Source organism: Delphinapterus leucas, chromosome 20 (assembly GCF_059928025.1).
Source record: "Delphinapterus leucas isolate spDelLeu-1000000601 "Yukka" chromosome 20, BTC_Dleu_Yukka2, whole genome shotgun sequence".
Taxonomy (NCBI): Eukaryota; Metazoa; Chordata; class Mammalia; order Artiodactyla; family Monodontidae; genus Delphinapterus; species Delphinapterus leucas.
The window spans coordinates 6,243,111-6,255,451 of NC_143148.1; the positions used below are offsets into that span (position 1 = coordinate 6,243,111).

Here is a 12,341-nt window from a genome sequence, read left to right on the forward strand (position 1 = left end):
AGTCCAGATCATGTGTTGACTACTTTACACACGTGATACATCCTTTAAACCTCACGAGATCCTAGAAGGTAATATTAGCCCCGTTTCTCAAAAGCACAGAGACTAGAAGGGCTTAAGCTCACAAAGTTAAGCCAGAGAGAGAGCTTAGAGTGAAATCCAGCCTCTAAGGTTGCCAGCCCATCTGCTAACCCCTCTGCCCCCGGGAGTACCCAATGTCCAGATTTCCCTAAACGTCCCTTTAGTCCTAAAGAACACCATCGGGTCCCCTGAGGACACGGCCCAGGAATACAGGTGGAGAGAGGAGGGGGGTAGGGACTCCTGGGTCTGAGCGGGGAGGGGCCGGGGGCCGGGACTCCTGCGTCTGAGGGGGGAGGGGCTGGGGGTGTGGATCCTGGGTCTGAGGGGGGAGGGGCCAGGGGCCTGGGTCTGAGGGAGGAGGGGCTGGAGGCCTGGATTCTGGGTCTGAGGGAGGAGGGGCCGGGGCCTGGATCCTGGATCTGAGGGAGGAGCTGGCTCGAGCGCCCGGCTCCTGGGTCTCCGGAAGGCGTGGTCTGCGACCTGAGACACGTGGAGTTGACGCACTGGAACCCCGCGAACTCAGCCCTGCACGCTTTCCTGCGGCTCTGCGCGCCCCGCAAACCACGCCCCCCGCAAACCACGCCCCCTTTCTGACAAAGTCCCACCCATCTTCTTCCAGACGCTTCCCCCCTCACTGGGCCGTGGAGAAGTCGTGGCGAGGGTCCTAGAAAAGACTTGAAAGACCGCGGTGAAGATGGAACAGCAGAAGGAAGGGACTGGGCCGGAGGGGTGAGAGACGCAAGACTTCCCGCGGGGAGCACAGACACCCAGAAAGAGGGAGGATAGAGAAAATCAGAGAGTTGAACAGACCCAGAGAGTATCAGGAAAAAAAAAAAAAGTCTTGGGTATCATCACACAGAAACAGAATCTTCGACAATCTTGGTGACAGAGAGAGTTGAGCGAGATGCTTAGAAATAGGGAGAGAGCTAGAAATATATTTGTGGAACAGAGAAATTTCGAGAAGGAACCAGAATTGAAGATGCCAGACACAGCTGTAGGGCTGGAGAAATAATAATTGTCCACATTTATCGAACACTTCCCAGACCCAGCCCTTTAACAAGAACCTTTGATACCACCAGCAGCTATCTCTTGGTATGAAAACGTAAGGTTCGGAATGGGAAAATGCCCAAACACAACGCGAGGGAGGCAGCCTGGAATGGGAACCGCGTTCTGTGGGATGCTGAAGCTCTCGCAGAGCTGTCTGTCTGTCTGTAAAGAAAACGGGAAGAAACAGAGAGAGAAAGGGGCCTGGAAGTCAGAGGCGAGCTCAGTCCTGAGGATGGGGAGAAATGGAGTCCTGGGAGAAGCCAGGAAGCAGAAAGCCTGCAGTAGGGAAGGCGTATGCAGGTGGTGAGACCCACTGACCTGTCCTTTTGTTATTCTAGGAACAACCTGCCTTCCCCAGGGACTGAGGCGTGGCCGCCTGCACCTTTCCCAGCCCTGTTCCCTTCTCTCCTGGGCACCCCAGATCCAGCCCACCTGGGGCTCCCTGAGAGCCTGGCCGCTGTCACTGTCCCCATCCGTCTGGATGCTCTCTCCTACCTCCTGCACAGCGCCCTGATGGGAGCCTACACGCTTCAGCAGTCCTTGCCCTCCTGCCCCTGCGCCCCACAGGCGTGCTGCACCCAGCCGGGCACCGCCAAGAGGCCGCCCAGGGGACGAGGGGGCAGGGACGCCCGATGCAGGCCAGGCCGGGGTCAGGGCCAGCGGCAGTGGGGACTTGGGAGGGCTGAGCAGGCAGAGAGTGGCTGGGTGGGGAACCCTGGGGCTGGCCCCAAGACCCCGCCGATGACGCTGCCATCACCGACACCACCTGCCCAGGATGGGAAGAAGGACGCCCAGGGTCCGGAGCCGCCCCTGGAGCCACCGCCTGCTGATGACTGGGAGGCCGAGTACTAGGACCCTGAGGACCCTGCACCCTGGACTCCGGAGCGGGACCTTGAGGGTCACCAGGAGGGTGTTCCTGGAGCCCAGGGTGACCTCAGCCCTGTCGGAGATACCCAAGAAACATCCTGCTCCCATCCCTCTTCCTCTCAAACCACAGCCTCAGGAGGGGGTCCTGCGAGTCACCTGGTGAAACCCAGACCTGACATAGGATCCCAAGCCGGGGAAACAACCCTGAACCTCATGCCCAAAGCCAAGCCTCTTCCCATTTCTTGCACTGTTCCCAACTACAGCGACAACACTCGCCTCACTCTCAATGCCCAGGGCTCCTCCAACCACGCCCAGGCCCGTTCCTAACCCCAGAGCCATTCCCACCTGCCTCTGCCAGCCCCGTCCCACGGCCACACTGAATCCCACATCCCGCAGCCGTTCACCCCCATTCCATTCTCCACCTCCGCCCTGACCCATCCTCATTCCCATCCACCTGAAGGCCAACCGATCCTCATCCTTGATTTCTCCTGCACTCCAGCCCTGTCTTCAACCCCAGCCAGCCCCGCCTCGCCCTCAACCTCCTTCCTGTCCCAGCCCCAAACGTGACATGCCCTGTGACCCCACCTGCAAAGAACCCCGCTGGCCCAACATATCCAGATACCTGCAGCCCCACCCCATTTCCTGCCTTTGGGGGAGCGGGGCCGGGTTGAACAATAAATGGCTGAGTGTCCCTATGTCTTGTGTCTGTGTGTGCTTACACAGCTTGGGCTAACCACGAGGGTGCCGTGGAACGAGGCCTGTGAAAGGGTGCTAGGGTGGCTGGGAGGGTCACAGAGAGAGGCCGGTGGGACCAGGGGCTGCGGGGAGGGAGGGCCTGGATTCCTGCTTCAGCGAATTCCATCTGGGGCGTCTGCCACCACTGCACTTCTGCCTGCTGGAAGCTGCTGGGCCATGGGGCCATTGTATGGGGAGGCTTAAGGGATTTGGGAGACCCTGGGAGCAGAGAGGCCAGCGACCTGACTGGGCTCAGTCTGCACGGAGGGTCCAAGGCAGACGGAGGGTTCAGGGCAGGCTCTGCCCCTCAGGTAGGGACCAGGTGTGGGAGCCATGGGCCCCTCCTCCCCCTAAATCTAGGCGGCCAGGCCTCCTTTCTCTCGCAGGGACTTGGTGGGGTCCTAGCCCTAGCCCCCTCCTCACCTCGAACCTGGGAGTCCAGGGCCCCGGCCCCCTCCATCCTCCAAAGGCTTGGTGTCCCAGTGGCCAGCCCCTTCCTGGCTTAGGACCTGGAAGTCTAGGCCCCCAGCCCCTTTCTCCTCCCAGGACCCAAGGGTCTAGGTTCTCAGCCTCTCCTCCCCCAGGCTCAGGAGTCCAGATCCCGAGCTCCCTCTGCCCCCCAGACCCAGGGATCCAGGTGCCCAGTCCCTTCCTCTCATTGGGACCTAATGTCCCAGCCCCCCAGCTCCCTCCTCACCTAGGATCTGGAAGTCTAGGGCCCCAGCTTCTTGTCCCTCAGACTAGGAATCTAGACCCCCAGTCCCTTCTCCCCCAGGACATGGGAATCCAGCTCCCGACCCCATCTTTCCTTTTACCCACAGATCACCATGTACAGCTTCATGGGTGGTGGCCTCTTCTGCGCCTGGGTGGGGACCATCCTCCTGGTGGTGGCCACGGCGACAGACCACTGGATGCAGTACCGGCTGTCGGGGGCCTTCGCCCACCAGGGCCTGTGGCGATATTGCCTGGGCAGCAAGTGCTACCTGCAGACGGAGAGCATCGGTGAGGCTCCGGGGCAGGGTCTGGGTTGTGCCTGGGATCAGAGCCTCACGCAGCACAGAACCTTACAGTGGAAAGGCCACCTGTTTTGCAGATGGAGAACCTTGTGGCTCAGGGAGGGAAAGCGTCCAGCCCAAGGTCATTCAGCGTGGAAGGGGCAGAACTGGGATTTCAGCATTTTTTTCTAGTACAATTACAGGATGTACCGATTTAGAGGTTAAGTAGAGAGGTGACATTTCCTGGCATGAAATAGAGGTCAGGTATAGCAGTTGTGGCTGGGGTTATCAGAAGAGCATTTTCTAAATATCTACTAGGTGTCAAGAACTATATTAGGTACCAGGAGGATACAGAAGCAATACGGACCCTAAGTTTGCTAATACTGGATGAGATACTTTTTAATACTTGCTGTGAGGCAAGCCATGTAACACATATGTGTATATGTATATATGTGTTTGTATGTATATGTAGATATATACGTGTATATATTACATTATATATTGTAAAAATGGAGATTAAAATAGTACTTACAGTATAGGATTCCTGCAATCTATATTATATAATACATATTATTATAATATACTATGTACCTCTATGTGCCTCTTTCCATATACATATATATTTGTATATATGTACAGTCTTCCCTCAGTCCCTCAGTAGCCACAGAGAATTGGTTCCAGGACCCGCCGTGTATACCAAAGCCTCTGGATGCTCAAGTCATGTAGTCGGCCCTCCGTATCCGCGGTTCCGTATCTGTGGTTCTGCATCTGGGGATTAAACCAACCGTGGATAGTGTAGTACTCTATGTATTTACTGAAAAAAATTCTCATGTAGGTGGACCTGCACAGTTCAAACCTGTGCTGTTCAAGGATCAAATGTATATACATGCATATATATGGAAAGAGAGATGCATAGAGATGTATAGTATATTACATAATATATATTATACAATATACATTATATAATATATTAACAATACATAGTATATCACATGTTCTATATTATCTGTATCCAATAATAGTGTAGTAATAATAATAATAATAACAATAACTGGCATGTATTGTTACTGTGTCCTACATGCTATTCTAAGCGCTTTGCCTGGATTAACTCCCTTCCGTGTCCCAACAACGCTAAGAGGGCTGTTCCGTTGTGTCTATGAATTAAGACATGATACTTGACCTCAAAAAGTCAATTCTTCTGGGGAGGAGGTTGGGAAGAGGAGCCAACCCTCACTGAGCCCTGTGATATGACAGGCTTGTGGCAGATTTCACCTGCCCCATCTCATCAAACTTGCCCATTTGCTGGAGGGATAAACTGAGGCAGGGAGAAGTAGGAAGGTTTGCCCTGGGCTACCAGTCTCAGACCCCCATCTGGCTGACTTCGTGCATCCTTTTCATTTCTGGCTGTCTCTTTGGTCACACTTCTACCATTCCTCCTGCTTCAGACTGGGAACATCAGCAGACACTCTGAGTTCCCTCTGCTGGGGATGGGAGAGAGGGAGGCTGGATGGAGGTCTTCAACTTCATCTGATATCTTCATGACCACAAGACTGAGAGCCTCAGGGACATACCTCACCCCGATTGATTCTTGGGTATTTGTCCAAACAGCAGGTTTAATTTGTTCATCCATTGTATAGCTGACGTAATCCGATCACCAAAATTAGAGCAGGAGTCCTGGGTTTGCTTCCCAGAGGCCAAACCCAACCCAGGACGCGTATGCATAGCATTTTTTAAGTTTCCAAAGTCATTACCAGTATTTTAAAAATCTGGAGATTTTTACATTAAAATCTGGACTTGCAGCTCTTCTTGAATAATCCAGCTTTGCCTGTCTTTTCCAGGCCCATGGTCAGCTGGTTATGAGAAGCAAATGCCCCCTTCAAATGGGGCACACCAGTCAGGGTCCCCTCAGGAGACAGAAACCACACTGTGATTTGAATAGGGAAGGTTTTATCTAAAGATGAAGCTGATAATTGATAGCTGGTACATACATGTTCCCCATGCAGCCTGCTGTCTCCTGCCTTTATTCACAGCTGCAGCCAAGCCTCAGAGGCATTTGTGTTTTCCACCCCTGCATTAGCCCAACCATGGGAAATAAATAGGCTATAACATCCCCCATAAGTCCTCCAGACTTTTAAATACCCAGAGGCACGTGTATTCCTTTTCTAAGGCTGCCGTAACAAAGTACCACAAACTGGGTGGCTTAACAGAAATCTATTGCCTCACAGATCTGGAGGCTAGAAGTCCAAAATCGAGGTCTCTGCAAGGTTGGTTCCTTCTGAGGGCTGTGAGGAAGAATCTGTTCCCTGCCTCTCTCTTAGCTTCTGGTGGCTGCCCGGCAATCTTTGGTTTTCCTCGGCTTGTAAATGCACCAGCCCATCTCTGCCTTCATTTGTGCGTGATGCCCCCCTGGGTGTGTGCCTGCCTGTGCCTGTCTCCAAATGTCCCCATTTTATGAGGATACCAATCATATTGGATTAAAAATCCACCCTACTCTGGTATGACCTCATCTTAACTACTTACATCTGCAAAGACCCTATTTCCAAATAAGGTCATATTCCGAGGCAGTGGGGGGAGGGGGGAGCAGTTAGAACTTCAACATATGAACTTGAAAGGGGAGACACAACGCAACCCAGCAGCCCATAACAACATCCGTGGAGAAGTATCCAGGAATTGCTCTCCCCTAGACTTTCACAAGACAAAAGACTGCATTTTGCAAAGATCTAAGGCTTTTTCAGTGGCAGGATCCCAGTTCTGCCCCGGGTGATAATTGTCATGGGTTCTCCGAGAGACAGAATAACAAAGCAGTTAAGACTGAGGGCGTGGAGCTTGGCTTTCAACTCCAGTCCCTCTGCTAATTATGGGACCTTGAGCAAATCACTTCACCTCTCTGAGCCTCCGTTCCTTCACTTGAAAAATGGTCATGAAAATACTACTTAGAGCATAGGGCTCTTGGAAAGAATAAATAGGATCATACATGGGAAGAGAGCCTGGCACGTACTTGAGAGTTGCCAAATGGAAGATGAGATCGTGATGAGTGCTCCCAGGGCATCTCCGTTCATTCAACATGTTTCTTGAACACCTATTACGGGCCAGGCACTAGGTGCTGGGGATACAGCAGTGAGCGAGAAAGCCAGGCCCTTGCCCTCGCAGAGCTGAGAACTCAGTGGAGAGAGATAGACATCATAAACAAGTTAGAAATAAATGAATGGGACATTTCTAAATATGGGTAAGTGGTATGAAGGAAGGGAAAGGGAGCATGGGAGAGAGGATAGAGAGTGAGTAGCAGGAGGATATGGGAAATTGGCATTCATTCATTGAACAAGCATTTCTCCAGGCCCACGTGCAAATCAAACCTCTGCTGGTGTCTGTGGTGTAGAGTCGACCAGGTCCCTGTCCTTGGGGAGCAATCAGGCTGGAGAGGGAAACAGGCAAAGAGAGTCTCAGCCCAGAGCAAGGAGTGAAGATGGTGCCCGAGGGGTGAAGGGATGCTTCCCAGAGGAGGGGATCTGGGAGCCGAGCTTTGCAGGATGAATAGGAGTCTGCCAGGTGAAGAGGAAGGGCTTTTCAGAGAGGTGAAGGAGGAGCTAGGTCAGGAATACAGAGAGGGGTGAGGCATTCCTGCCCTCAGAGGTAGCAGCCTTCACCACTGAGGGCAAGGAAGGCACAGGAGTGACCGTGGGGTGCTCCCACAGCATACTGGAATGCCACCCGGGCCTTCATGATCCTGTCCTCCCTGTGCGCCACCTCTGGCATCATCATGGGCATCATGGCGTTCGCTCAGCAGCCCACTTTCACCCGCTTCTCCCGGCCCTTCTCTGCGGGCATCGTGTTTTTCGCCTCCAGTGAGTGAATCACCCCCTACACCTGCCCCCTCCCAGCTCCCTCTCCAGCTCTACCCCCAAAACCACTTCCATTCCCCACTGTTCCTCACTCCACTCCACCCGCACCCAAATACCCCCTCCACCTTCGACGACAACTTCAGGACTATTTCTAATGCCAGTCAGTTCTGACACCAGCTCTGTGTACTGCCATTCAATTCCGGCACTAACCACCGGAGTTGGCATCAAACCCCACAGGTTTAAAGGCACGGTTCCCAACCAGACTGCCCCTACTTCAGCTGCAGTTGGGGTCCCCAGCTCACCTGTACTTTTGACCAATCGGCTACAGATTCAGGGGTTCCCAGGACCTGCTCAGGTTCAGAAATGTGCTAAATAACTCACAGAACTCAGGAAAGCATAATACTTAACAGCTTTATTATAAAGAGTACAACTCAAGACCAGCCAACTAAAGAGGTGCATAGCGTGAAGCCGGAGAGGGGTCCTGAACATGGAGTTTCCATGCACTCTCCCTGCGGAATTAGGGCTCGTCAGCGCATCCATGCATTCACCAAACAGGGAGCTCCAGTGACCGCCAGCATCCAGCATTTCTACTGGAGTTTCATTACAAGGGCATGAATCACTGGCCATGTGATTGAACTCTATCTCCAGCTCCCCTTTCCTCTCCAGAGGTTGGACTGATCCCAAGCGGCTCAAAGCCCCAACTCTCTATTCCCACGGCTGGTCTTTCTGCTGACCAGCTCCTATCCCTGAGTCATCTCTGATCATCAACATAAACTCAGGTGTGATCCAAGAACAACAAAGACACTCCTAGTACTCAGAAAATTCCAAGGATTTAGAGTTTCCCTCCCAGGAACCAGAGACAAAGACCAGTCAGGTTCTTTATGACACAGCACAACCGCACACCATTCCCACCCTAACCCTACCCCTCATTCATTTTTACTCCCACTTTCAACTCAACCCCCATCCTCACCCTATCCCTACCTGCACCCATACCCCCTTCTCAATTTATTCATTCCCACCCCCATCTCCAAACCCGCCTCCATCCCCATTCCCCCCCCACCCCACCCCACCCCCGACCTCTCTCTCCAGCATTTTTCGTCCTGCTGGCCTTGGCCATTTACACTGGAGTCACCGTCAGCTTCCTCGGTCGCCGCTTCGGGGATTGGCGCTTTTCCTGGTCCTACATCCTGGGCTGGGTAGCCCTGCTCATGACCTTCTTTGCAGGTACTGGGTTTGGGGGTGGAAAGGCCAGTGTCCGGGTGAGATGATGGGGTGGGGGATCTCACACAGGCGGCCCCGGCACTGAACCAGAAGGCAGACTCCAAGCCCTGTGGACACCAGGGAGAAAGGGGATGCTGTGTCAGTGTCTTGGGCTGGGAGCAGGGGCTGGGAGGGCTGATGGGGGCTGGGCGGGGTCAACCGGGATCTCTTCTCGCGCAGGAATTTTCTACATGTGTGCCTACCGGATGAATGAATGTCGGCGCCTGTCCACTCCCCGCTGAACCCAAATGTGTGCCCCGACTTCATCTGGATGTCAAAGTCAGGTCACTGAAGAGGAGGCAGTGGGTCTATAGGCCTGAAATCCTGGTTCCTGGGGCCTGGTGGAGGCAGTTGAGGAGACCCAAGGCCCCAGCCACCAGGGGGGTTGTTAGAGAAATGGAATATCCATTAGAGAGACTTTTTGGAGTTTAATAAAACTGACGGAAACTACTGAAGTGTGGTCCCTGAGGCGTTCGAGTGGAGAGAAAGAGGGGTGAAGTGTGGTGAATGGGGCAGGGGTGGTGGCATTATAGTAGGCCTGCCTGCTCAGTTCCTGTAGGAGAGATGGGCACAGAGATAAATTTCACAGTCCCCACCCTACTAGGTTCACCTTTTTTTTTTTGGCTGCACCCCTCGACGTGTGGGATCTTAGTTCTCCCACTAGGGATCGAACCTGGGCCCCCTGCAGTGGAAGTGTGGAGTCCTAACCACTGGACAGTCAGGGAAGTCCCTGGGTTCAACTGCTAGGAAACCAATGTGTAGGTCCAATTCTGATGGGTGTGTTTTTCCCCCACACCACCAAGCGAGTAACTCAATTCTGACACGATCTACCTAGAGAAAGTGTTAGATCACACAAGTTAAAGACACAGCCCTAGAAGACCGCGCCTCCCACTTCAGATGCCAATCACAAGCCCAGGTTGCCACTTGTGCTTCTGAGCAACCAACAATAGACTAGAGGTCCCAACAACCCCCTCCTTGGGTTCCATTAATTTGCTAGAGCAGCTCACAGAACTCAGGGAAACATTTTACTTACTAGATCACCAGTTTTTCATAAAAGGATATAACTCAAAACAGCCAGATGGGGCTTCCCTGGTGGCGCAGTGGTTGAGAGTCCGCCTGCCGATGCAGGGGACACGGGTTCATGCCCCGGTCTGGGATGATCCCACATGCCACGGAGTGGCTGGCCCCGTGAGCCATGGCCGCTGAGCCTGCGCGTCCGGAGCCTGTGCTCCACAACGGGAGAGGCCACAACAGTGAGAGGCCCGCGTATCGCAAAAAACTCCAAACAAACAAACAAAAAAACAGCCAGATGGAAGAGATGCACAGGTCAAGGTAAGTGAGAAGAGGTGTGGAGCTTCCATGCTCTCTCCAAGTAGGTCACTCTCCCCCAGAAAGCACGTGTCCACCAGCCCGGAAGCTCTCTGAATCCTCTCCTTCTGGGTTTTTCTGGAGACTTCATTACATAGTTATGATTGATTAAGTCATTGGCCGTTGGTGGTTGAACTCAATCTCCAACTTCTCTCCCCTCCCGGGAGGTCAAGGGGTGGGACTGCAATTTCTGACCCTCTAATCAGCGGTGGTTGGTTCCCCTCTCACAACTTAGGAAATTCCAAGAGTTTAAGGATCCCTATGCCAGAAGTGGGGACAAAGACCCAATATATATTTATTATAAAACATAATATCACAGTAGGATAACACGATAAATGAAAAGATCTGTGGAACTTCCCCGGTGGTCCAGTGGTTAAGACTCCACACTCCCAATGCCGGGGGCATGGGTTCTATCCCTGGTCATGATAGGGACAGAATAAAGGGACAAAGTAGGTAATTAAATAGAGGATTAGTTAAATAGAGGATTTACTTACACTAGGGGATTGTAAGTAAAGAAAAAGTATGGGAGACCCCTAGAAGTTAATGATCACTTAAGAAAGCAGGTTTGCTTAACCACAAAACCAAGCAGGCTTGCTTAGCAACAAAACCGTGTGACAGAAGCATGAGACATGCCCCAAACAATAAAACAATGGTGGCGTGAGACCCACATCCTGTCCAGTGAGCTCAGTAAGTTAATAACCCCCATGACATTCTCTCTGCACACATAAAAGACAATAATTTATGGAAAGGTGATATTTCAAAGTGAAAGACCCTCATTGTACTGAGACCTGAAATAATTTTTCCGTAGTGCCATGACAGTCCTGGCTTGACCATGTAGGGACAAAAAAACTCCCCTGCCCAACCTGGAGGTGGAGCTGAGGATGGAAGCATGACGTCTACTCAAGAATGAGGAAGGAGGTGGTCTTCTCCCCCTCCCCACTTTTCCTTTGATTATAAAACAGGAGCCCACTAAGTTCTTGGGGAGGCACCCTCTCGCCCACCCACTTGTAAGCCTCACAAGCATCCTATTCTAATAATCTAATAATTCGCTTCTTATCTCATCACTTTGCCTCTCACTGAATTCTTTCTGTGCTGAGACAACCAGAGCTCCTCGGAGCCCTCCAAAACGCCACTGAGCGAATTCAGCCTGGGAACTCAGATCCCACATGCTGCCCAGCGCGGCCAAAAAAAAAAAACAGGAACAACTGTGGAAAAACAACCTCCTTGCCCACTCGCACCATCTCCAGTTGGCTCTCCCAACCTCCTGGCCCCTCCCTGGATGGACCCTTCCAAGGAGAAACACCAGAAGTCTGATCTGCACCTCGTCCTGCACCTGCCTCTTCATCCATCATTCGTGACTTTGATCTTCTCTTCACTCACTCATTCATTAGTTCATTCAACAAACTCGTGCCAACTGCCATGAGATTTACTAAAGCTTATCATGAAATAATAAGGCTATTTAGGGAGGCTAATTCCAATAATAAGAATATTTATTACAGCCTAGGCTAGGAACTGTTATATTAATAGAGGCTTACTCCCTAGAAATATTTATTGGGACCTCCTCAAATAACCAAAATACTATATTTATAGAGGCTTCCTCTAGTAATAATATCAACTGATTATAATTTATTGAGGCCTATTTAAGTAGAAATATTTCCTGAGACTTATTCCAGGAATCATATTTATAGGGGCTGACTCTAGCAATAATAATGATGTTATAACTTCAGACTCGTATCTCCAACTACTTACTCAACATTTCCACCTGAAAAGAAGAGGCATCTCAGTTTTCACATATCTGAAGTTGAGCTCCTGAACTCTCTCACACCCCGCATCTGCTCCTCCCATGGTCTCTCCCAACTTAGTAAATGACAAGTCCATTTTTGTTTTAAATTTTTTTAAGGTGTTTTTTCTTTTTTTAAAAAAAAAATTAATTTATTTTATTTATTTTTGCTGTGTTGGGTCTTCGTTTCTGTGCGAGGGCTTTCTCTAGTTGTGGCGAGCGGGGGCCACTCTTCATCGCAGTGCGTGGGCCTCTCTTGTTGTGGAGCACAGGCTCCAGACATGCAGGCTCAGTAGTTGTGGCTCACGGGCCTAGTTGCTCCACAGCATGTGGGATTCTCCCAGACCAGGGCTCGAACCCGTGTCCCCTGCA

General features: G+C 51.7%; 2 protein-coding genes across 2 annotated transcripts; both read left to right on the forward strand.

Moving 5' to 3' along the window:
- Nucleotides 1-357: 357 nt before the first annotated feature.
- Nucleotides 358-2,681, forward strand: C20H19orf84 (chromosome 20 C19orf84 homolog). The gene is made up of 2 exons (XM_022586207.3): nt 358-807; nt 1,464-2,681. The coding sequence occupies exons 1-2, from the start codon at nt 773-775 to the stop codon at nt 1,975-1,977; spliced, it is 549 nt and encodes a 182-aa protein (XP_022441915.1). The 5' UTR covers nt 358-772; the 3' UTR covers nt 1,978-2,681.
- On the forward strand, nt 2,675-9,866 carry LIM2 (lens intrinsic membrane protein 2). The gene is made up of 5 exons (XM_089902216.1): nt 2,675-3,038; nt 3,549-3,864; nt 7,415-7,564; nt 8,651-8,785; nt 9,002-9,866. Exons 2-5 carry the CDS (start codon nt 3,555-3,557, stop codon nt 9,061-9,063), a joined length of 657 nt encoding a protein of 218 aa, XP_089758342.1. The 5' UTR covers nt 2,675-3,038; nt 3,549-3,554; the 3' UTR covers nt 9,064-9,866.
- Nucleotides 9,867-12,341: the final 2,475 nt, after the last annotated feature.